The following is a 26,887-nucleotide window of genomic DNA, read 5'->3' as shown; positions in this document are numbered from 1 at the left end:
AGTGAGTAAATGTTTGAAGGTGAAGAGATGAGGCCGTATGGAAATAACATTTGATCATGTTTGTTTGCTTTTCTTCATTGCAATCAATAAACTCACAAAAAAAGGTTTTTGATTTTTTGTAAAATGTTTATTTAAAATTCATTTTTACAAACAGTTCACAACGTGCAGACTCAACCTGCGACTCAAGTCAGGTCACATATCACTATATTGCATGGTCATTTTAATAATATAGATTTTAACTTTGTATAAAAATCTCCCCAAATAAAATATATTTAATCTGAATTTATAAAAACACCAAGGCACATGAGGAAGAATCTCCATTCAGCTGAGTCAGCCGCCACAGGCAGTGAATTTATCCCTTTTTACCCTTTGAGTTTAACAATCTGAAGACACTGATGTCATGGCAACTGTCTCCTGTTTGAGTGTGCACTGTAGGCTCTGACCTCTGGTGCAACACACATAGTCCTAGAGCATATTCACCTGAAGCTCCTCTAAAAAACATAACCTGGCACATGTATCTGATGACTGTGTTTAATTATGTACAGTAATGTGCACAGTGGATGCACTAGTCACAAACATCCTCTCCAGAAACTCCTTTTGAACAACACATTTTACAGGCACAGGTTTATATATATTTCACCCATGCTTCCCTTTGGGTTTTTTTTGTAACATGGTCTGGTGGCTCACTCTGATGCTTCCTGCACCATATCCAGTCATTCCATGAAACAGAGCACACAGTCATCTAAGTGAAGGGGGTTGACACTTATGCTTCAAATGACCATCACACATGCTGCTGTCCACTCTCTAATCTCATCACAGAGATCAACAGGTGAAGCTGTCGGTGGAATCCCAGCAATGTGAGAACCTGTTTATTAGCTTCCAGTAGATCAACAGGTCCGGGGCTGAAACCACCAACCTGTGTTCACATTATTGATGAAACAAGACTCTTGCTTTGAGCTGGATTCCTGGTCTCAATAATGGAGGGGGAGCACCGCACCCACAGGTTTTTTTTGCAATAATGTGAACACAGCTTGACTCATTGATGGATGAGGTTTCATGTTGTCATGCAACCACAGGAAGAAGTGACGGAGGACCTGGGCTTATGTGCTATCATTATCTTCCTTCTCCCTTGGTCCACTGTGTGCTCTGTCTTTGTAAACATGCACCATGTAGCTCAGTGCCACTGTTTGTCAAACAAAGTCATAAACTTAATAGCCTACTAATTTTCTGTGTTGATGTCTCAATTGTTTGTGATGCCATGCATAGGCTACCTGCTCCTGGTGGGATCTGTTGGGTTTGTGTAAAGAATGCCTGTGCACAGAGATAGTCAAGGTGCTGGTAGTGTGGCGTAAGAGTGCAATCAATAGAAACAAAACACAAAATGTGGGAACATACCGCACACTAGACTGGTATGGGTGAAGAGGATCTATGATTTATTTAGAGCAACGCTTTTGCACCCCCCGTCCTGACATACAGCGATGCAACAGCGATGCAAGCGAGCGAGGAAAAGTGATTAGAATGCGTTACTGTCCTGACGTGCCGCGAGCGATATCGCTCCGTCCAGCGATGTCGCTCAACCCTGAAAAAATCGCTCGCTCTGTCGCTATCTGGACGACATTTCGCGGCGGTGTCCCGCCCCTAAACACTTCTTATTGGTTGAAAAGTACACGCTGCTTTCTGTTGACAAGCAAGTTATCAGAGAGGAGAATATGAGAGGAATAAAATAAAAAAAAAAACACTCCAAGATGTGACAAACGTCAACCAGGAAATGCCAGGAATCTCAAAATAGCGCCACAGGTTTGTATACGTCCCTCGATAATTTGATTGGTTTGGATTCTGAACCAATAGAATACTCGCGACAAAATCGTCACACACCTTCGCGCAAGTTTTCGTTGCCATTTCGCTCACTCGCTGTATGTCAGGACACGGTGTAAGGCATCTTCAGGCTCGTGTGGATCAATTTACATAAGTAATTGAACAGGTGAAACACATACTAAACAATCAAACTTCAATGGCTAGGGAGTACCATTATACCATATTGAAAATAGGTAAAACACATATTTTTCAATATGGTATAATGGCTATAAATTCCATGATTTCCTGGTCTCAACACGAGCCTGAAGAAGCCTTACGTTGCGTTCACACCGGGCGCGAGGCAAATTTTTTGCGCGATAAGATTACATACAAAGTCAATGTAAAGACGCGGATGGACGCAAATTTGTGCCGGCGGCGCGAATGAAGCGAACACGCAAAATTCACCTGTTCGCGCAAGTTCAAAATATTGAACTCAAGCGAAATATTTGCGTGAATGCTGCGAGTAAAAACAAATATTCCAGTCGGCAAACTCAAGCGAGTTTTACGCAGTGAACGCACTGTTATGCGAAACACGTTGCTCTAAATAAATGACTGTACCTTAACTCTGTGTGTAAAGTGCCTTGAGATTCATTTATGTTGTAAATTGGCGTTATATAAATAAACATGAATTGGACAGTTCACCTAACCCTCCTCTAGCTCCGCCCTCTCATGTTCATAACAGCCAATGAAACGACACCTGAAACCACCTGAGGCCCACACCAATGGGAGGTCTTCGCACAAGTGAAACAGCAGCATGTAGTGGTTTAACTCATGAATGACCAATAACAAAACCATGTGTTGGTTTCAACACACATACACATGACAATAAAATACATTCAAATAAACTACAGCCGATAGCTCTAAGATTGACCTCTGTGTGTGTGTGTGTGTGTGTGTGTCACCAGTGTAGGTGTAAGTGGGGGTGCTGGTGTAGTTGACAGAGTAACTCTTCTTCCGTCGGCTCCTGGATCTTCTCCCTGCAGAGGAGTGATGGGAACAGGGCAGGAGGTCAGTTGTGGCGTCACAGCTTCACAGACTCACAACATTAACAACAGTGTGTTGACCTACTTGAACATGAGCTGGACAGAGGTCTCATATCTGATCCTCTCCACATCCGTGACAGAGCAGCTGTGACTGCGGTCCCACTTGTAGATGAAGTTCTGTTAGACAACGAGGAACATAGCGTCAGGTTAGTGTTACTCCTGTGTTCCACTCGCCATGGTTGATTTCAGGTTGGAGCGATGTTTCTAGTGTTTAAATAAAAGAAGGTACTGTGTGGATGTGTTGTGTCAGTGAACTGACCTCTAGGATGAGCGCCACAAACAGGTTGACCCACATGACAGAGGAGGTGAGCCACCAACACACAAAGTAGATCTTCGCCCACCTGGAGAAATAACATATCATCATCATCATCATCATCATCATCATCATCATCATCATCATCATCATCATCATCATCATCATCATCATCATCATCATCATCATCATCATCATCACCTTCATACAGTGTTGGGAAAGTTCACTTTCTACATGAACTAGTTCAAAGTTCAGTTCACAAATTTGAAAATCAACTAGTTCAGTTCATAGTTCGTAATTCAAAATTTTGAACTAAGTTCCAAAAATGAACTAGTTCATAGTTCTTTTTTTTCAATACATGGCTGCCAGCTTATTTAAAAAAAATATTGCCACAGTCCATATAGAACCACAGACAGCAATTATTTTATCAGTTTTAACACTGAAACTATGTGTCAGATTTCATCTTCGTATCCAACATTAGCGGTGCCACACTGTGGTGGCTGGTGTTGCCAGATTGGGTGGTTTTCTGCTACATATTAAGGCCTGTTTACGGTGTGTTTTAGCTGGGGTTTCACCTGGAAGACTTCATGGAAACACGGCACACTCTTGAACGAAGTCATACTGAACTTTCCCATTCATTTATAACAAAGATATAGAGCAAGGTCCTCTAACAGCCATCTTCGGTGTGGCACCAAGGGAAGCTCAACTAACTAACAATCTCTCAAAGGAAGGAAATAACATTCACTTCACTGCTGGCTAGGAGATTGATCTTATTTACATGGATAAAGGCAACACCGCCATCTCATAAACGATGGGTAGAAGAGGTGATGGCACACCTCAAATTAGAACATCTTAGATTTACTGTACAGCAACACCAAGAAATTCTCCAAGGTCTGGCAGCCTTTTATTTCCTATTTTGAACATGAGTTTCCGTTTGCTCCAACATAACTGGCAGCTTTTTATAACACATACTTTATCTTCTAACCTGTTTATGTAATTATTTTCACCCAAGAATGTCTGGACCACATAGGTGGTGGGTATGTCTGATATTAGTATGGTATGTCTTGTTACTGTTTTGTCTGTAGTTTAGTCCTGTACCTGTGTTGTATGACTTGAGTTCTGCTGTCTCTGTATGAATGGGATGCTTGTTGTTTGAGAAATACAGTACGTTCAGTTCATGTTCGCCCCGAATATGAACATTCATTGAACGTGTTCAGGCACAACACTGACCACCATCACCACGATCACCATCATCATCATCATCATCATCATCATCATCATCATCATCATCATCATCATCATCATCATCATCATCATCATCATCATCATCATCATCATCATCATCATCATTACTGTATGTGTTTCTCTTACCCAGTGGTGTATCTGCTGTATGCGTCCATGAAGGCCTGCCAGTTGTTAACTATCATGACATCATACAGCAAAATGATGGAAGCCTGAGAGAGGAGGTGTTGAGTTACTTTCTCTTAATGTCACAACTGTTCAAAAACATTTCATTCTAATTCTAAGATCTGGCAAGACCAGGACAGTGATTACACCTGAGTATTTATTTTGCCAAATGTCCTTCAGTACCTGTATGAGGACAGTTTCAACTCTAATGGTGAAGAAAACCTGATTCATAGTTGCCGTAGTAGCCATTTATGTTGAAGTCATTTCTCAATCACACTGCCTGTTATGTTTACCAGAGGTCACATTGACATGCTGAGCATTTAAGTGTTAAACTGACTCACATGCTCAACTCTCTACGTACATAGGATCATGTCTGTTACCCCTAGATTTGATCCTTGCTGTCACTGTGTGTAAGTGAATCAGCAACACAATCAACTGAAGCACCACAACGGTGAAGATCTAGTTGATGTTGTTACTCACACCAAAGTCATCAAAGTTGTTGGGCCAGTACTGGAGCTGTTCATATGAACCACACTCCATCGTCAGGTTAGTGGTGATGTTCTCCATGGAAGTGGTGTTGGAGAGCACACTACATAAGACACACACATACAGGATATTATGCATATTAGCGCACAAACACAATCAGAGATCTCTGAAGCACCAAATAACCCAGTTTGTCAGATTCCAGCATGTATGATGGCTGTATATATCTCACGGATCTATTTTAATAGAGCTTTCATTTGGTCACAAAAACAGACATGATATTCTCACTTCATACCTCATCTCTGGTGGAGGTTTAATGGCTCCTTCAAACAGCCAGATCCCAACCACAGCAAACACATAGTACACCACCTGCACAGAGAGCATGGAGAGAACACAGACCAGCTCCTTTACCATATGTTTATTTATAATTTTTTATTTAGCCTTTGTTTGTTCAGGTAAGAGAGACATGAATAGCTGTGCGATTGAAGGATGCTGGTGTCACTCACCACCAGGATCCCTGCGAAGGCTCTGAGGTTCTTCACCAGGTCCAGCAGAGTGCTCGCAACCAGAGCCATGAGCTGGAGAACAGGAAACAGGGAAACTCTTTTATTAGTGCACTGGTTTTTAAAAACAGGTCAACCGCTGGTAAAGGTGACTGATATATTTCCCTCAGTTTGTCACGTAAACAGGGTTAGGAAACAGCTGAGTGTCTTGTGCTGAGTCATGTTTCCATCACAGCTGAGGAGAGCAGGAGCTGATGAATACCTGACACTACTGCACAGTCATGTGATGTTGAACTGAAAACACTGAAGACATTGGCCCAGATGTTAGTGGATGCTAGGGTTAGGTATAGTTTATATTGTCTTAGCGATGATAACAAAGACTATTTCCTCTCATCATTTCAATTACAGATCAATATGATGTAGGCCTTTGTCTTTGCTGATATAAGAGTATAAGAAAGATGTGTGATGTTGCCATGGAGTCAGTAAATATCATGAAATAAATTCTGTATACTATATAATAATAATAATAATAATAATAATAATAATAATAATAATAATAATAATAATAATAATAATAATAATAATAATAATTTATAAAATTGAATCACATTGTCGCAGCATACTGTGGCATGAATGCATCTTAAAGACAAAAAGGGCGACTTTGTACTTCTTTTAAAAAAGAAAGGTTAATTTCCAAAAGCAGTCGACAACAATGACAACACTTAGTTCAATATTAATAATAGATTCCCAAAATTACGAAAATACCATTAAATTAACAAAATTAGTAACTTAAAGTCCTTAAATAATAGTGATGGTTAAAAACTTTGTCTGTCTGACAAAGTTCAGATTGACCAATGACCACCAACCAAATCATGTAATGGTACAATGATCTGAAATGATAAATTATGGCTTAATACTTTCTACATAAAAAACTACTCAAAAATATGTTTCCAGGTCAACATTCATAATCATAACTGATGTATGTGCAGCAACTAAGAATTATGTTTTAAGCAAACTAAATGGCTACAACACACATGACCAACAGCTGCTCAACAGTTAGCCTGTTAGTTCTTGGTAGTTAATGGTACTGCGAATCAACCAGGGAGAATGTTTTCTAAAATAAAAATTATATATCAAAACAAAGTGAGTTTATAAATTACCTAAATTATTTCACAAAATAAAAAAAAAACCTGTAGTTTGTTTAATTCCTAATGATTTTATCTAATATTTCTCAATATTAAAAATAGTTATCTGAAAATCTGTTTTATAACTTTGAGCTTTCATATATCTAAGCAGCGCTTTAATCACTGGTTCACTGATAAAGCATAAGCTAGTGATGTCATATGATCTGAAGTGATGGTGGGAATAACTCTGACCAGCAGATTAACTATGAATCTGTTCAATTATAATAAGTAATATAAATGTTATAATTACCTTGATGTCTGGAATGATTCGCAGGAAGCGAAAGACAATCAACATGTTGACCAAACGAACCATCTCCCACACAGACACGACTCCATGAGAGGTCGGCTCCCTACACACACATACACACATGCACCAAAAGTTCATTTTGATATATCACTGCATAATTTATTAAACATTAATCATCACTGCATAATTTCCAATATAAAACAATGATAACATGAAAGACAAAAAAACTGCATCTGAACATACAAACATCCATCTTAAAGCAGTAAGACATTAAAAACCCACCACTGAGAGTATGGAAGCCTGTAGGTAGCATAAATAGTGATCTGCAGGACCTGGTGGAGAAAAATAAAAACACAAGATTTTTGAAAACTACAGTATAGGAGATCCATAGTGACAAATCAATACCAACATGATAGATGAATTTAAGAAAGTGAATCTTCAATTTTGACTGCGACTGTTGATTTATATCAAATTTTAATCTAAGAATGTTAGGTCCCATCTGCCCTGTATTTGGTCCTGGTCTTCAGAGGTGCAGGGTGCACTACTAACTTCTGTCAACATTTCTGAATTTGGAAGTTCTAACAACTGGACACATAATAAATACAACTGGTGGTCAGCTCTGTGTGGAGAAACACAGACACAAGATTCACATGAAGCACAGGGAACTATCTGCTGTCCAAAGAGCCTCAGTGTATCAGCTTTCAGAAAATACACAAACAAGTACACAAACAGGCAACTGAACCCAATTCTACAAAGAAATGTCGACACAATATGTATGATTTTGTAACAGAAAACAAACATAGAAAGTTGTTTGATAAAATCAACCAAATCTTTTAAGGAACTTTGTAAACTATATATTTTTTAACATTCCAGCAGATCTGGATAATGGTGGTTATAAATTAATGTATCCTCTCCTGTATCCTTTAACTGGTTCTTCTCTGGCCCAGTCAACAGGGCTTTATTCAAAACTTCAAAACTTTAACTTCCTCTGGCTTTCCTGATACAGCTCTGGGATATCAGCACTTCTGCTGCAGCACTTGACTTCTACAAGGATATTGTTGGTGACAGAGCTCAGGAGAGGAAGGATGAGACTATATATTACATATATATTATACTATATTAACTTCTTCTAAATCTGGTCTTTAGGTCCTTATACCAAACATGGCAGACAGAGCAACCTTACCAGGAGCAGGATGGTGAGGAAGCCGTCAAAGATGTTGTTCCTGTAGGAGAGATACCCTCTCCAGCCAAACGCAAAGATCTTCACACACATTTCAAAGAGGTAGTAGATGATGAAGCACAGGTTGATGATCTGACAGGTGGGAGAGACGAGAGAGACATCAGCCATCAGACTGGTGAGGACCTGATCATAGACCTGATCACAGACTAGATCACAGACCTGATCACAGACTAGATCACAGACTAGATCATAGACTAGATCACAGACTAGATCACAGACTAGATCATAGACTAGATCATAGACCAGATCACAGACCTCAAGAGTCCCCCCTCTCACCTCTAAGATGTAGTTGTCTCTCTCTGCTATGGACTTCTCAGAGTTCAGCACCAGGACAGTCTGAAACACACAGACACACTCAGACACATCAAGCTCACTGTGTATGTGTATGTGTATGTGTGTGTGTGTGTGTGTGTGTGTGTGTGTGTGTGTGTGTGTGTGTGTGTGTGTGTGTGTGTGTGTGTGTGTGTGTGTGTGTGTGTGTGTGTGTGTGTGTGTGTGTGTGTGTGTGTGTGTGTGTGTGTGTGTGTGTGTGCGCGCGCTCGTGTTTCACACTTACACATATGCAAATGACATTGGCCAATGCCACTACGTTGCCAAATATAGTGAGATAGTAGTGGCTGAAGACCACCTGGAGTCTCTGCAGGGTCGGAGAGCTGAACTGAGGAAGAGGAGGATGCTGGGAGGAAGACACACACACACCAACATGAAGAACAAGCCGTTACAGTGAAGTTGAGCCTTTGAGCTTTTAGATAGAGAGTGAAGACAGAACAACGTTGAGCTCTACCTCCTTGATGCGGTCTTTATCCAGCTCTTCAAATATCTTCTTGAACTGCTCTCGATCCATGAAGCCAACGTCTGCAAACCTCTGAGCCTCCTGACGGGATGGAGAGCAGAGGAGGAGAGTAAGACCACAGAGGAGGTGTTGTCCTTGGCTGTGTGTATTTCACTCTAATAATGATAGGGATATGTCAGAGTGTGTGTGTGTGTGTTTGTTCTGACCGTAGTGATGGCTTTTCTGTAGTAGCCCTTCATCTGAGCTCTGGACAGCACCTCCAGCACAGCATCCACACGCACACGCTCCCTGTGGAGAGAACAGCACATATAAGAACCTGTGTGTGTGTGTGTCTGTGTGTGTGTGTGTGTGTGTGTGTGTGTGTGTGTATGTGTGTGTATAATCGTACTCATCAGCTTGTTGGGCTCCCTGGCAGCTGAGAACTTGGAAAGCAGCTCTGATCCCCAGCCGTCTCCTGATGATGGACGTCTGGACAGACATCTGGACCCAAATGTGACGCTGATTAGTGTGACTGTAGCACATTTTAAAAACAGGCTCATTTACTTCTTCTTCAAGGGTGAAATGTGTGGACAGACACCCATCATACATCTGTGTGTTCAGACCTGCCAACATCTTTAAAGCTCAATGTAATAGATTGAAGTGATTTACAATTAAGGTTATCACATTGTGGGTCATTACAGCAAAGGCAGTTGCTGTGTTATGTTTTGGTTGGCCAACACTTTTGATGTGTTTACTGAGCCCAAGTAGCACCTGTAGTGTGTGTGTCTGTTGCCCGGAAGTCATGCCCGGCCTGATTATTGCCTCCTGCACAAAACACTACTCATCAAAAAATGTAGCTCTGTGATGGGGGAGGGAGCGGAGCTGGTAGAGGCTGTGGTTAAGTGGAGGATGGGGTGTAAGTTGAAGACCATCCTGGGTGACCCCCAACACCCTCTACACAAAACCCTCTCAGGTCTGAGGAGCAGCCGCAGCAAAAGGCTCATCTCCCTGACCTGCAGAACTGAAAGATTTAAGAGATCATTTGTTCCTGCTGCAATCGTTTTATATAACACTTGTTAAAATGTTTTTTGTGTTCATCTTTTTTGTGTCATTGTTGTGTGAGCTACTGGACTAACTTGAATTTCCCTGCTAGGGATGAATAAAGTATTCTCTATTCTCTATTCTATTCTACACTCAATGATAAGCAAACAACAGTGTAGTTAAATTGAACCTAAACAGGAAGTAGTACAAGTGACTGATGACTGATGAGACAGAAAGTCTTGGGAATTTATTGTAAACCATCTTTGTCTTATTGCCTGTTTTCTACCAACCAACAACTAGTATTGGAGGTTTGTTAAATGTCACCTTTCACTTCTGAGGTTTTTTCCTTAAAGTCCCCCTAAAGAGGCATTTTAAAATTTGTAAAAATGCTCTGCTATGACTATTTTTTGATTAAAATTGCTTTCCCACAAAAAAGTTGTTTAAAAAAGCTCCCAAATAGGCTAAAAACAGGTCTACTATTTCTCCCTCATTGAAAAATCCAGATTCCAGAGTATGCAAAGGCGTCATGACTCGGACCCGCCCACCCGCCACCGTGTTGCTAAGTAACGGCAGTGCACGCTAACGGGGCAGGGGAAACGGAGGAGCAAAGTCAAAACACAAGGTTTGCACCAGGATTCAAAACTTGGTCTCCCACATTCAAGGCGGCAACTAAACCTCTGGGTCACGGCAATTTATGATAACATGTTTGAACATCTATCTAAGTAGATCACATCACAGTGAACAAATGAGATGCAAAACAAATTCAACGGGATTGGTTGCTAGGGATTATGACGTATTAATCCCGACTGGGTGCTGAAAAACTGAATCCAACTTTTTCAGACTCTGGCTTTGAAACTGCATTTTCAAATCTAAAATGCTCAGTTGTGGCTGCATTAGCGACTTTGCTGCTGAAATGTCTTGTAGCAGAACCCAAACACTACATTGACATGTTAATCATTTCAAAAAGTAAATATTTGGTTTAGGGGGACTTTAACAATGCATTAGTCACAGCTCCACTGGCACAGCCACTTTCACCTGGGACAGCTCATTAAATATTCAATTAGAGTAAAGAGGCCTCACCAGTAAATATCCTCTGAACTGGTTATAGATGATGGCGGTCAGTAGGTTCATCAGACAGTAGGTTCCTGACAGGGGAAAAACACATCTCACTCAGACACATGGAGCCAACACATGGACAAACACAATAATCTACAGTCACTCTCAATAATAATATTGCTCCACTTATACTACAATAAGGCTTGCCTCAGTTATTAGGTTATTACTTTAGTTGTTGTTAACATATTAATAATCATTAAAGGGCATTTTCCAGTCATAATCAATGTTTACCTCAGATATCAGGTCACCTATGATCAGTTCATTTCATACCATCCATACTCCCAACTGCAGCTCCCAACTAATCTGAAACTCTGTACAGACTTCAACGTTTTTCCCCGGATAGTCAAAAAATGGATCCTAAGAAACCAGTCATGTCAGCATTAATTTTAAGCCTAAATTATTTTTAACTTTGTCAAAATATGAAGTATTCTAATAATTGAATGTTTATATTTCTTTCTGATATGAAATGTGTTTTATACCTGAGTGTTTGTGATGTGTGAGCGGGTGTATATATACACATGTGTATGGATGTTTGGTCTGTTAAACTGATCATTTTTATCTTTTCATTGTTCTTACTCACCTGCCCAGGGACTACGGATGGAAAGTAGCTAGTAAGCTAAATCCGATACAAAGCATCTTTTCTCATCTTGAGACTAATGTTATTTTGTACATTGTCCCTGATACAAACTTATTAACTAAACTAAACAGCTTCTGGACGTTTATATTTGTTTTTGTTCAAGAATCTATAGTTTTTTCAGTGTTCATTAATGAGCTCTGGAATAATTTAAAAATTGTTCTGTGGTCGCAAGTAAAGTCCTTTTGACATTTTGACATTTTAAAATTTGCTTTACAATTAAATTAAATCAAAATTTGGATTTACCGCGGCTTTCGCATTGTTCCTTTCCAGGTCAGAGAATAAATGCCTCAGACTCCCTCAGTATATATCTATGAGAGTCCCTCTACTGTTGTGTTCTCTGACTGTCCACATGCTGCAGTTGGGAGTATAGATGGTATGAAATTAACTGATCATAGGTGACCTGATATCTGAGGTAAACATTGATGACGACTGGAAATGCCCTTTAATTAATAATTATGAACATGTTATAAAACAGTTTTCATATAGTGATGCAAGTTCACTATTTGTCAAGATCAAGGTCAATTAACAACAAGGCCTTAGAGAATTTACTTTTAAACCCCACATTAATCATCTTTTACGCAAAGTCAATTTTGGGATTAATATGTTGTATCGTTCTCATACTTGTTTTTCATTTAATGTACGTAAGAAACTGGCCACTCAAGTTATACTCCCAATTGTAGATTATTGTGATGTTATATATCAAAGTGCTCATAAATCAGACCTGGCTTCACTTAACATAGCCTACAACAGACTGTAGATTTGTCCTTGGATGCCCTTTTCTTACCTATCACTGCACAATGTACACTAGACTCAACTGGCCAACATTGAATATGAGAAGACACATGCACTGGTTACAGCTGATATACAAATGCATTCACTTTAATTACCCATCCTACCTACAGCAGTATCTTACACCATATACAACAAGTTATCATATTAGACATTCATCGCAGCCCTTTTTTTCTGTTCCCAATGTCATTAAATCATTTGGTAGAAGAGCTTTTATGTTTAAAGCACCAGCAGATTGGAACAACCTTCCTGCTAATATCAGATCCAGTTCCTCTCTTGGTATTTTCAAGCATGCTCTGTCTTCTCACCTCACGGTGACCTGTTCCTGTTTTCACTGATTCAAGATGCATTTCTGATTTGTTGAACTGATACTAATCACTATATACTGTCATTTTAGTCTCAGTGTTGACCATTGTGGCCTTATTATGGTTGTTTTGTTTTGTCCCAATGTAGTTACAATAACTGTGGTTTGTCCTTGTTTGTACTATTGTTTTTTTTGTTTGTTTGTTTTGTTTGTTTATTTGTCTGTTTGTTTTTCTATATGGTTGAGAACATGTTTGTCTGTTGAATCTATGTTTGTCTATATGTTTGGACCCCCATCGAAAACGGGTACATCTCAAGGGGTTTTATCCAAATAAACTAATTTTCAACAATAAACGTGGTCATTTAATATGCTCATTTGATTTGCCATAATTCATCCTGCCAGAAGAAACAGTTCTGAGCATTAAAAGCTGATTGTGAGTGATTAACTGCTGCACACACGACTTCAGCTATGATGCAACAGGTAGAGATGCTGGATGACGGAAAAAACAAACAAAACTTAATGTATCTAAAGTTACAGATAAGAGGATGTCACTGTTTGACAGGCAACAGGTCACTGTTTCCCTTTTTATCTAATGTGTTATTAGTAATAAAATGTTAACAAGCTAATGAAAAGGTCATACAACTTTTAGTTTAAGGGTAGTGTTAATCTCTGCTTACCGATGACACTGAAGGCAACAAAGAAGATGGCGTAGGCTCTGTTCAGGGAGTAGGCAGGGATCATCACTGAGGACAAGAGAGAAAACAATCAAACAAAGAACAGTACTGAAGAAACCTGGACGGTTTGATCATGTGACTGACCGACTGCATACCGTCTGGGTTGTTGGCCGTGGTGAGCAGCACCAGCAGAGAGGTGAGGGAGGTGGTCAGGTTTCTGAAATGTAAACGCCACTCCTCGTTCTCCTTTGGATCCTGATCAGAGACCGGAGGAAAAACAGTGATGACCAGAGACCAGAGGCCCGAGGACCTGCAGCTTCCACTGTACTACTGTCTACGCAGGCTTTAATATAAAGCACTGACACTTTTTTTTTTGGTGCAATACCAGTGACAAACATTAAAGCGATAGTTCAAAATTCAAATTTCACTCATTATCTACTCACCCTCATGTCGACTAAGAGCTGTGAGAATTTTCAGAGTCCTCAGTGCCTTCTCTGAGTTACGGGGGGGTCCGTGCAGCAGTATTTGTCCATATAATGGTTGTCAATGGATACCAACTTTCTTCGTCCAAAAAGACACACCAAAAAACATCAAAATACCTCCATACTGCTGGTCTGTAATGTCCCTCTTGTATTGAAGCCCCGACATGAGAAATTGTTCCGCCGGTCAGTGCAAATCTCGCGTGATTTGCACTGACACAGGAAGAGTAGTGAACTGAGACACTGGGAGCTTCCACTACAAACAAGCTTAAAATATAGACTTATTTAATTTTTTTCGGAACAATTTCTCATGTCGGGGCTTCAATAAAAGAGGGACATTACAGATGAGCAGTATGGCGGTATTTGGATGTTTTTTGGTGTGTCTTTTTGGACGAAAAAAAGTGAGCACCATTCACAACCATTATATGGACAAATACTGCTGCACGGACCCCCCCGTAACTTCAAGAAGGCACGGAGGACTCTGAAAATTCTCACAGCTCTTAGTCGACATTGAGGGTGAGTAGATAATGAGTGAAATTTGAATTTTGGGTGAACTATCCCTTTAAGCAAACATAAAGACATGACACAGCAACACAGCAGGAAAGTAAACGGATTGAGATAAATTGTGATAAGGAGCAAAACAAGAAATATATGATATTAAAATAATAATTATAGTATGCTGGTAGAAATAAACAAAATAAGCACTGCACTGACAGTTTTAAAGGCCCTGTATTTTTTGAAGGTTGATGTGTTCTTTAATTACACAGTCTGTATTCAGAGAATGAGACTGGACTTTATGATGTCACATTAAAACAGTCACATCCAGTCCAATCAGACAAAAGCCTCAGAGCCTTCTCTTCTCTGATTGGTGTGAGTCATCCACAGAGAGGCCTAGTAGAGTAGCTGTAAAACTACATTGAGATAAATGCAAATCAGATGACGGGACTCTGGGTCACCTTTTCTAGTCCTGCCCTAAGCTTCGGAACTTTTGGGAAGACATTTTCCATTTGTACAGCGTTATATATAGTAAACAGTTGATCCCTGACAGTCATCTGATATTATTGGGCTGTTCCAACTTCTCTCTCACTCTTCCCTCATCATTACAACAAGCCCATATGTTTGGTATGGTCGTAGCAAAACGAGTTATACGAGCTATATTACAGGTTCTCCTCCCTGTTTTAAGACATGGTTGAACGATATGGTTTCTTGTATCTACCTGGAAGAAATTCAATATACTCTGTCAGACACTCATCACAAGTTCATTGATGTCTGGGGACTCTTTATTGAGTATATTCAAAGTGACAGACATCGTCCTCCGGACTAGTTACACTGGACACTTATTTATTCTGTCTCATTTCATTTTGTACTGTCTACATTGTGCTTTGCACAGCCAAGCTTCCAGTCTCCTTGTCTTCATTTGGACCTGGCTCTTTGGACTCTGTCCTGGACTTTATAATCTACCTGTACCTGTATACTTTTGATTCAGTGTGTGAGCTGACATGCATAACTGTAACCTTTACATGTTTATATCTCTGTGGGCTGGCAGTTTGTTTTGTTTTGTTTTGTTTTGTCCTGTTCTTTTTGTTTCGTTGTATATTGTCTCTGTTGTTCTATACTGTATGTGGTTTAAACTTAAAAACTTTATAAATAAAGTGTTAAAAAAAAACTACACTGAGATGTACACACACACACACACACACACACACACACACACACACACACAGTTAACAGGGCATTAGCATAACGACCTAGACTCACCTCAGTCTTAGCAAACAGCAGCATGCCAATCATAGTGAAGAGGCAGAGGTGGAGCGCCAGCAACAGGATCACACTGCAGAGACATCACAACACACATTCAGGGAGGATGTGGACGATTAAATTAAGTTTAATTAGGTTTGTACCCAGGAACAGATTTTAAAGCTTAGTTACTGGATATCCTTCTTTTTAGATGCTCCTTAAACTATTTGTAAGAGCCAGATGTTTTCCATCACAGCTGCTCATCACTTTCATCACAAGATTCGCCACCTTTGTCTATAACAAGATATTTGTCCTGGGCAATATGTAGCTATTACATTTACATTTTAGTCACTTCTATATGGCTCAGGCCATATGTTAAATCTAAATGTAGAGTTCATTTTTTAGACACTGAAACTAAATCAGAGTATATCATTCAAAATGTGTGGCTTCAGTATGAGGAAGCAGTGGTAACCTGGCAGAAGTGAGACTGCTCTAGTAGCAGCGGAGGCTGTTATTTCCTGAGAGAAGAGATTAAAATGAAGTTCATTTCCGAATTCACTGCAGTTTCTCTTTGTACACTGAATAAAACCATCACTGCTGAGCCCCCTCTCCTCGAGGCCCTTTGCAGTGTGTCATTCCCCTCTCTCTGCCTCCCCGTTTCCTGTCTCTCTCGACTGTACTATCAAATAAAGGCAAACAGGCCAAAAATATACTAAAAAATATACTAAAAATGTATTCATGACAAGTGTAGAGGGTCAAATCTTTGTATAATTAATCTATTTAGGTTTGATTTGAGTTTTGTCTAATTGACGGTGCGGCCTCTTTGAGTGACAGGTGAGTGAGTCTAAGGTTGCTTCAAAACTTCAAGTCTCCACACACCCGGCCTCTTTGCCCATTTTTGGATTGGCTGAAGTTAATCCAGGTCAGACACTGTCATGGCAACAGTGGAGAAGCTCAATCAATAGTTTCAAAAGCGCCACACCTCAGGCGATGTCCCAGAGGCTATTACTGTAGTAACTAATTACTGCCTATATTACACTTTAAATATTCCATTATCCTGTAACTGTCATTTGTGGCCATAGACACACAGAAGTGTTAAAAAAAACCAACAGCTTGAACCATGACCATAAAGTACAGAGAGTCTGATACCTGGCAATCTCTGGCAGAGTTCTCTTGATGCACTTCAGTGTCTTCTTCATCAGAGAGGAGATCTGCAGGAGGAAGAACGGTCGCAGGAGTCGTCGAACTCTCAGTCTCTGTTTATTTTTTTAAAAAGTAAAAGGCATTGTTATTGCAATATCCAAAATAATTAAATATAAGACCAAACATGTTTGATTAAATAACATGAAGTACTAAGTTCTTACCTCATCACACACCATGCTGACAGACAACACCCAGTCAATGATGGAGAACGAGATGACCACCGTGTAGCCAATCAGCCATTTACTCTTCCTGAATTCATCCCAGCCAATCAGGTAGCTCTGAGGACAGAACAGACATAAAGCCATAGGTTTATTTGAAAACATACTGTGGAGAGTTCATGTGGAAACCCTGTTCTCCTGGTTGTCTTCACCTTGACAGCTAGGTCCAGAGAGAAGATGATGAGGCAGATCATCTCGATGCTCTCTGTGAAGCCACAGGGAGGCTCCCAGGGTTGAGAGCGGTACCGGGGGTCTGACGAGAGCGACAGGGAGGACGGGCGCTCCACGAAGGCCAGCAGCAACACCACACTGATGGTCAGGCCCAGGCCCCTGAGACAGGACAAAAGGGACAGGTGAGACAGACAGCTGCATGGGCTACAGTGGAAAAAATCAACATAAGCTCTTTTCTTTGACCTCCAGGGAAAAAGTTGTAAAGGCCAAGGACAGACACGTCACACCAACACGTGACGCTTCTGAAGAATGTTATGTTCACTTGATACTCGATACTAAGACACTCTGAATGACCTGTGTGACCTGAGACGGTGTTAGAAGGTGCAAGCGTACCACTGGCAGATCCTGGAGTAGTACCATCGGTACAGGCGGAGCGAGCTGGCATCCACCCGGTGGTTGATGGACCGAAACTGCAAAGACACAAATATTTCTTTTACCATAACAGGAAAATCAGTTTCTTTACACAAAGGAGTCCATGAGACAGAAGACAACACTGTGTCCTCCGCAGAGGGTGAGGAGGAATGGAGCGTTACACTGATGCTGCATTCACGTGCAGTCAGGCAGACGGCCGTCGAACAAAGCAGATGTCATTTTAGTCACAGAAGTCCAGAGAAAGCCGGTAAAACGTGGGTCAGGTCAACAATACGACATCGCCATGACAACATATTGTCACGTGTATTGTTTTGCATCGTGCTGACGGACCACTTGTTTACATAGAGGCTTGTTTATGCAGTTACGTGCAGCGGCTGTCGTCCGTCTGCCGTCTGCCCAATTTCACGTGAATGCAGCATGAAAAATACGATTGAGTTGCTTGCGACATACAACCGCAACGCTAAATGGGAGTAATTCCTACACAATGTACCTTTAAGAATATTGGAAAATATAATATATATACGGTAAATAATATTGCAGACCAGAAGTCCTGAAGTTTTGGGCATAATACATAACACACATAATACATGCATCAGCTCAGCCTCACATTTGATACAAATTGGTGACACATCTGAAAAGATACTTTGATAAATACAACCTGTGTGGAATTTTAAACTGTATTAAACAGTGCCAGGCCTTAAAAGAACACAGGTTAACATACTGTACTCTCCTCCCAGCTGTCTCCTGAGATCTTGCAGGAAATTACATTGTTACCACAGCAGCACCAGACAGAAGACCATGTTTTTACAGGAGAAGCATACTGTAGATAGTCTGCAGTACATCCATGCCAGACTTCCCCTCCACTGCCACACCTCTGTGTACTGACCACACAGCAGAGACAGCTCAGTCTTTGTCTTTCACTCATGTGTTTGGTGGTGTTGTTGGACAACGTCATGGTTACTAAACAAGAAATAGCCTACATTGAACCACAGCTTGGAAGTGACTGATGGTTAATTGACATGGCTCCATGTTTGAGTCACTGTTTTAAAGGTATAATATGTAGGAATTACCCCCATCTAGGTGCGGTTGCATATCGGAACGTATTCTTGATGTTGCATTCACGTGAAATCGGGCAGACGTCAGACAGACAACAGACGCTGCATGTAACAGGATAAACAAGCGTCTATGTAAACAAGTGGTCCGCCAGCACGAGGCAAAACAATACAGGCGTGACAATATGTTGTCATGGTGATGTCGTATTGTTTACCTGACCCACGTTTTACCGTCTTTCTCTCGTCGAGTAAAATGACATCCGGTTGGTTTGCCGACGGCCGTCTGCCTGACTGCACTTGAATGCAACATCAGTGCCTCCGTCCTTCCTCACATTACACAGTGGTGACAGTTTTTCTACCTGGAAAACTTTCTCCCCGACCCGACAGCTCCGGTGAGTTTCCGTGGTTACCTACAGTCACGCTGCCACTGAACGTAAAAAATGGCGATGCAACATGGCAGCCTCGGTTCGGTGCGTCACCCACTTATGTATTTGTAACAACTTGTAACAACTCATTCTAAGGTACGAGGAAGCTTTCATTTGTATGCGGGTGTGATTCGAGTGAAATACATATTTACGCACCACTTTTACCATGTTCAAGGGAAAACTAAAAGCATAGTTACAAGCAAACCAGACATGCGACCACCTGTAACCTGTAACTGCCGAGGCACCATTTGAGTTTTTATTTTTCAGTTAATTGTACACAATATTTTTGTGTATGTCATTTTGGTTTTAGTAGTACTTAACATAATACAATTATGTATTACATATTGTGCAATATCTACACACTTCTGCTTGTGCAACTGGGTGTAATGGGCATTGTGCAATACAACCTGGCACTTTAAACTGATGTGCACTTTAGGGCCTTGTGCAATACTATCTAGCACTTATACTCTTATAGGGCATCATGCAATACAACCTGGTACCTATGCACTCCTGCACTTTAGCACTTGTCACTTTAACCCAACACTTTATATCCGAGAACAAAACTCTTATGCTCCTCCTACCTGTGGAATGTGTTAGTCAATATGTTCTTCATTGTCATACAGTAGTTGCCTTTTTGTCTTTTTGTGTTGTCTACATTATTATGTGTAATGTTATTGAACTGTTTTTATGTTTATGGTACTCCGGACGGAAATTAGCACCTTGCTGTAATCCTTCACATTTACATGTTTTTGTCCATTAATGTGCACTGTCCCATTCAAATAAACAAATCAAGTAAAGTTTGTCTCAAAGGTCTTTACACAGCATCATAACAACATCCTCTGGCCTTAGACCCTCACATCCACTGAGGGAAAAACTCCCAAGAAAAAAAACAGGAGAAACCGGGTCCTCACCCAGGACAGACAGCCATGACAAAACAGTTTATAACACAGAATATGCAAAAACATGGAAAAACTGAATTTTGAAATGACTCATGAATGTTATAGGAGCTGGCAGACAGAGACTAAAGCTGGTGTGGCCCCTTTAAAAACACGGGACATAGAAGCAGCAACAGTGGAGGAATGAGGATATTCGTTGCACTCACCCGTGTGGCATCCTCGATGAAGACAACAGCTTGTTGGATGTAAAGATCCTCACTACCTGTGGGCAGACATAAGAAAGAGAGTAACAGGAGCATCTGGACGCTGCAGGCACGGCGTAAAAAACAAAACAAAACAGATCTTCACATATCCAACAGCTGCTCCGACAACTGAGACCTTCACAGTCCTGAGTCACCGTCAGAACTGTCCCTCGGTCAACATGCTGGCAACTGGACTGGACTACAGCAGAGAATGCCCTCTGACCGACAGCAGCCAGCGAGGTGCTGGTGTTGTCTGTGGAACTGGTTGGATCACAAGCTGAGGTTAAGGTTTGTTTTGACCTCAGGCAAAACTGGGAAAAACAGAAACAGGGACACAAACTGAGTGTAATAGTGAGGGTGTGGTCCACAGTGTTTAATCTGCATTACAGATCTTCATCACACACTCAACATTATACAAATAGTGGAGCAGCCAACACAGCACGGGTCATTTGAAGCCTGATGAAAGTCAGATGAAAGTCAAACAAAGCTTCAATCCACTTGTTACACATGTCCTAGTATGTAAACAAAGAAATCAACTGTTTCCTGTTTACAGCAGTTATGGAGAGAGTAAATCACAGGTAGTTTGGCTAACTGGGGCCTCAGCCCCCTGAACAAACAGGGACAAGACATGAGCTGAACTTCTCTGATGCCTCCATGCTGCTCACAGTCACAGGTGGAGCTACCTGGTTCTCAGGTTGTGTGTCCGCCTTATTCTCAAAGACACAACAGGACAGTGACATCTTGAAGGAACTTATTCAAACTTGGTGAATTAGATTTTGGAGGTCAAAGGCCAAGGTCCAGTGTGACTCTGGATGTAACTGGTCTGAGGGAGGAGGCAGACAACCACCAGGAGGTGATCCTAGTTTGTTTCTCTCTCTTTTTTGTCTGTTTTTTGTCATGGCAACTGGCAAAGGTTGAAGGACGGACTCATATGGCTGAATGAGGAGGACAGGGGTGGAAGAAAAGTGAAACATTCTGTTGAATACAGTCAAGAAATTCAGTGCCTTTTAAGACTTTTTAAGGATCCGTAAGAACCCTGAGTTAGAGGATATCTGTCTCTTAAACTGAATGTATCTTTAGCTCAATATTGAAATCTAGTGATGTTGTTTTACATATTTGGTTCATGTTCCACACCAGAGAGAATCCAACCTCATAAAATATCGGAGACACCTCTCCAAAAAGGAAATGAATGAATAATAATATGATTGCAGAGAGAACAGTATGAGCATCAGAGCAGAAAGAGTTTGTCAGTCTGATGATTGATTCCCCTATTGTTATACAACTCTGTGCTGAGTCAGCACATTTTTCAGCAGTCATCATACACTGAGAATTGAGGCTGAGGTTGGAGCAGTGACTTGAATTAAGACTATCTGAAAAAAAAGGGTGGTGAATTTAAAGATGTGATATTCAAATTTGAGTGATTTAATACAACTTTACACTCTGACAATGTGCACATTAGACCCTCTGGGATTAGTAAAGTAATTCTTATCTTTAAATTATAGCCATGAGACAATTTAAATTATATTGTTCCACAGCCGTGGTGGTGTCAGATGTTCAGTGACTGTGGGTTTCCACCCTGCAGTTCCACACACTCAGACACCATGATGACTCACTTCTGGCCACACTCTTGTTCTCTCTCATACACGTTCATCGCTGCTGGCTGGATGTGTCAGAACAGGAGGTGGAAGTGGAGGTGGGTGCCACTGACATGGCAACACCTGCAACACTGCTATCACACACACCCAACACAAGCAAAAAAGTGTGAACTACACTTCTTCTCACACCACAGCACCAGAAATGAAAAATCACACTAGAAACTGTCAGACAAGTCCTTAATCCAACTCTACGTCTCACATCTATACTGCATTTTGCAAATAGAATATGAAAAATTGCTGGCTTCATCACTTTTCTAAACCGACTGTCATTACTCTGGCTATGAAGTCCATTAATATTCAATCTGTCATTGTAATAATAGCCTTGTGATAATAATAATAATCTCCTCACGCTGCTATAGTGTCACTGTGTGATAGTCACACTCACCAGGTTATATCTCTGTTGGATATAGTTCACTATACATTAAAGTGCAGAAAATGAACAAGTTCAGTAATGTCCTTGTGTTTAAATCAAGAAAAAAGTGTTCAGCACTAATAACTTTGTAGGAGTTGGCAGGTGCCCTTCCTCCCATCTGCTGCAGCTCTCTTAGTAGTTTCCCCTGCTCCCAGTCTGTTGCTGTGTTCTGTTCTGTTCTGTTCTGACAGCTGCATTAATCTTCCACAAATGTACAGTACAAATGCCATCCTGAGGTGTAAACTGCAGAGAATGACAGTCACATCGCTACTTCTTTAATCCAGTTTAAGGAACCCCTGTTTGCCCGCTTCACTTGTCAAACATGAGCACAAACAGGTTTACATCAGTTTAAAACAACAGCTGGAGTGATTATGTTGATTTGGTCTGTTGTCGTTTACAGCAAAGGCTGTATTTTCTACGTAGGCTGAGGGTGTTCGGGGTCAGTCAAAACATTATGTTTCTTTTTTATCAGGCAGTAATAGAGAGCGTTATTAGATATGGCATAACAGCGTGATATGGTAACCTCTCTGCACAGTCTAAAGCCAAGCTGCAGCGCCTGGTCCAGACTGCTATGAAGGTGATGGGGAGGACTGACAAACCCTCCCTCCAGTCCATCTATGAGCAGTCTGTAGTCAGGCAGGCACTGAGGGTTTTGTCAGACCCGTCCCATATCCTTCTAGAAAACTACGAGCTCTTGCCTTCCGGTAGAAAGTATAGACTCCCTAAATGCAGACTGAATCGTTTTAAATACTCTTTCGTACCCACCTCCATCAAACTTTTGAATAGCTCTGTAGATGGTGTACGCTGAGGCCTGGGAGGTGTGCAATAACTCTTGTTTTTATTTTATTTTTTATCTGGGAGATGTGCAATAACTGATGCTTGTTTGTTTCTTTGTTTGTTTGTTTTTTAATCTTTTTTAACCCTTAACTGGGTGTGTCATGAGTGTGTGTGTACATGTCAACTGTCATTTATGTATTTTATGTATATTAAGGCAGCTTTTTTACCATGCACTGAGTCCACAACAAATTTCCCCTGTGGGACATTAAAGTTTATTCTATTCTATACATCATTTCAGTGAACAGAATCAGCTATGACGCTTCAGATACACTGATTAGAAAATTAGTGTGCCATCATTTTGGTCTGTTAAAACACAAACAAGTGTGGAATTGCAAACTAATATAATGATATAATGAAATAAATAATGAATTGCAACGGCAAAGTTACTATTATTAAGAATAAGTTACAGAGCTACAGAGTAAAATGTAAGGAAATATGATGTCCTCTGTCTTTTGGTGTGTGTTTCTTGTTGGTATGTTATACAGTTTAGTTCTTTTGGTCTTTTGTATTTGCACCTCACTTCATTCGGGTATATTATAGATGCTTGAGGTTTCTCTGCTGCTTTTCTGTTGCTCCCTACCAGTTGAAATTAATTACCAGCAGTCAATTTGCATGTGTCTTCTAAACGTCTCTACACTATAAATAGACTATGCAACGCAAGCAGCAGCACCATGGACTGTATAAAGGTGGACATTGTCCCCTTGAGCGCCCCAGACATTTTCCTGGTATGTCTCAGTGCACTACTGCGGCCTCACTGACACTGGTCTGATGGACCCTGGGTTCTGCTGCTACATGCTAAAGGAGTTTCAGAGTTTACACAACAGGAACACATGGATCCATCCTGCCTCGTGGCAAAGCTTCAGGCTGCTGCTGGCAGCGGGGTGACGGTGTGAGGAGTGTTTTCAAAACAGACCTCCTTAACCGGTTGGTAGATATCATCTAGGTGCCACTTGAATGCCACAGTCTATCTGAGTATTGTCACATGACCATGAACTTTGAAGGTACATTGTGTAGGAATTACTCCCAGTAGGGAGTAGGGGAGCCCGTAGGGGCATAAACAATACACGTGACAATATGTTGTCATGGCGATGTCATATTGTTTACCTGACCCACGTTTTACCGGCTTAATCCCGACCTCTGTGACTAAAATGAGATCTGGTTTGTTACTGATGGCCGTCTGCCCAACTGCACATGATGATTCATGTATGAACGGCAAATTCAGAGCTTAACGGAAAACTTCAGTTTGTTGATGGGGGTGATTACTGATTAATTACTTATTAACAAAATAATCGATTTTCGTGAATAGATAACAGGAGAAGTTACACAATGTCCCTTTAATGGTCTGTTCATTCTCCAGGTAGTGCAGTAGAAAACCTTTAAAGTGTGGCTGCAAGAATGTGCACCTGACATACCTGCAGCATCACAGGGACGTTGTCATGTCAACACAGAGCTGCACTACTGAGAGGAGTTCACTCTGCTCCCCTCTGGCAGAAGATAATGTTGTCCCAAGGTGTAGGACCAACAGGCTGAAAAATCCATGTGTTCCTCTTGCCACTGGACTCCTGAATAACTTTATGAAGTTGTTGCACCTGCTTGCACTTTTATCCGTTGTTGTTATTGTTGTTATTTTGGTCTATTGGGCTGTTTTTTTTTGTTATTTGTTTCTGTTTCTTGCTGCTTGCTGCAAAACAAATTGCCCCCAGGGGATAATAAAGATATTTTTGACTTTGACTTTGACTAATAAAGTGACCACTGAGCTCTATGCAGCCCTCGAGACTACTACTGTCCTTGTTAATAATGAATCTTGTTTGGTGTTTTTGTTGTTCTTTTTAGGAGTATTCTAAATTTTGATTTTCTTATTTATTTTTTACACACATACTGTAAATAAACTAATGCATCTACTAAGACTAATTGTAAAATGAATTGTTCTAACGGTGTTGAATTACTATTGCTGTAAAAGTGGATGTGAGGAAATAAAAATAATGAATCTCAAATAACACCAAGTTAGTGAGCAATGGCGATATTGATTGAAAATAAGTGATCTAATGTTTAGGCGTCTGTTTTACTGACAGGAGAGGTTTCCACAGCAGGGCCCACCACCCTGATTCACACACAGCTTCACCACTAACTGACACTACAACAGAAATCAGTCATCAGAAGTAGGCTGTCTCATGGTACTCCGTCAGTTGACCCAGTCATTATTTACACCTTAATATGCAGCTATAACCCAAAGGTGAGGGCCAATGTACTGCAGGTGTAGCCTACTCACAGGCTGTTATACAGTCACCTGGTAAGGTGTGAATCTTTGTTGTGTACTGACATGACCTGTCAGTCACCTGTCCTCCACATTCCGCTGGACGTCACGTCACCGACCTGAAAGCGTCATTACGTCACTCTTCACTCACCTGGGTCCCTCTCGACACTGCACGTCTCCCGGGCGACGGAGTAGGACATGCGTCTCCTGCCGGGGGGACCCTCATGGTCCGGGCCCGAACGAGAGCCATAGTCCCCCGGGGCCCCGTTGACACTCCCGGTCAGCAGACTCTCGGTCTCCATGCAGCAGGTCTACAGCTGGTCCCGGTCCCGGAGCTGACAGGGGACAGGGAGACTCGGTGTGGGGCCGGAGCGGGGCCGGAGCGGGGCCGGGTTTGGTTCCGTCCAGTCAGTCAGTCCCAGTGTTCCCAGCTCTAAACAACAAGCAGTTTACAGCTGGAGGCATCCGACTGTTTTTAGGAAGTTGCTGCCCTGCTCTGCTCCTCCCCCTGCTCTGGTATCACTTTACACTGACTTTAAAAACAAACTCCGCCCAGTGAACTGAGCTCAGGCAGCAGGTTACAGTCACAGTTACAGTCTGAGTCACGGCGAGCAGCAGGGCTCTGCGGGGGGGAACCACAAGTCCGAAAATGTTCATAATCCATTCCCATATAAGAAATACATATAAAATAATAATAATAATAAAAAAAAATTTATGCTGTTAGAATTTGGAACAATTTCTTATACTGACATAACCCCGATAAACATACAGTTTATTCATTGCACAATGGCGCAATCTCATCTGTTGTGACACCACAAAGCAGTACTCAGTTTCTGAGTACAGGCTGTGTGCAGTGATGCCAATATAGAAACTAGAACTGCTTTAAAATAACATGCAAATCTACCTTTATACTGGATTGGTGTTTAACATTTTTACTGTAAACCAGCATGCTAACCTTTTGTTTTAAAATAATCATCTTTATATCCAGTGTTGCCCTCCATAATACATGCATTCACCTGCACAACATAGAACATTCTGATTAATAAGAGTTAGGCCTTAAACAGCATGTGACAATAATGTCTGTGACTACTGAATGGGAAAGATATAGTTTTTTTTTTTTTTTATCTCCAGAAATAGGCTCAGGTCCACAAATTGTAACCTTGTATAATGGCCCAGGGAGGAAATACAGTATTGTAACTGAGTACAGGTGCAGAGACAGCTGATAGTTAGACATAAGCCTGATGGGGGGTAGGTGTGGTAGCCCCAGCAGGTGTTCTGCAGACTCAACTAAAACATCAATTACTGTATACCGGTAGGTCATTTCTGA

At 41.1% G+C, this 26,887-nt stretch overlaps 1 protein-coding gene across 2 annotated transcripts; it reads right to left on the bottom strand.

The window, feature by feature from the left end:
- Positions 1-1,804: 1,804 nt before the first annotated feature.
- tpcn2 (two pore segment channel 2) lies at positions 1,805-26,040 on the bottom strand. Of its 2 annotated transcripts, XR_014595292.1 has the most exons (26): positions 25,712-26,040; positions 20,367-20,422; positions 17,749-17,825; positions 17,337-17,514; positions 17,128-17,244; positions 16,913-17,019; positions 15,785-15,857; positions 13,703-13,802; positions 13,551-13,616; positions 11,108-11,172; positions 9,396-9,487; positions 9,214-9,295; positions 8,999-9,088; positions 8,771-8,890; positions 8,491-8,550; positions 8,158-8,286; positions 7,257-7,306; positions 6,978-7,077; positions 5,547-5,618; positions 5,336-5,409; positions 5,038-5,146; positions 4,522-4,604; positions 3,157-3,238; positions 2,923-3,014; positions 1,909-2,831; positions 1,805-1,875 (listed from the first exon to the last, which is right to left on the bottom strand). XR_014595292.1 is itself a non-coding variant. In XM_083969371.1 (25 exons), exons 1-25 carry the CDS (start codon positions 25,860-25,862, stop codon positions 2,753-2,755), a joined length of 2,304 nt encoding a protein of 767 aa, XP_083825497.1. In that variant the 5' UTR covers positions 25,863-26,040; the 3' UTR covers positions 1,892-2,752. The 2 variants fall into 2 exon arrangements, 1 of the variants encoding a protein (XP_083825497.1); XM_083969371.1 differs by lacking the exon at positions 1,805-1,875 and having other exon boundaries at positions 1,892-2,831.
- Positions 26,041-26,887: the final 847 nt, after the last annotated feature.

This window comes from Trachurus trachurus, assembly GCF_905171665.1.
Source record: "Trachurus trachurus genome assembly, chromosome: 3".
Lineage (NCBI taxonomy): Eukaryota > Metazoa > Chordata > Actinopteri > Carangiformes > Carangidae > Trachurus > Trachurus trachurus.
The sequence above is the reverse complement of the archived record's forward strand: the minus strand, read 5'-3'. Positions and strand labels throughout refer to the sequence as shown.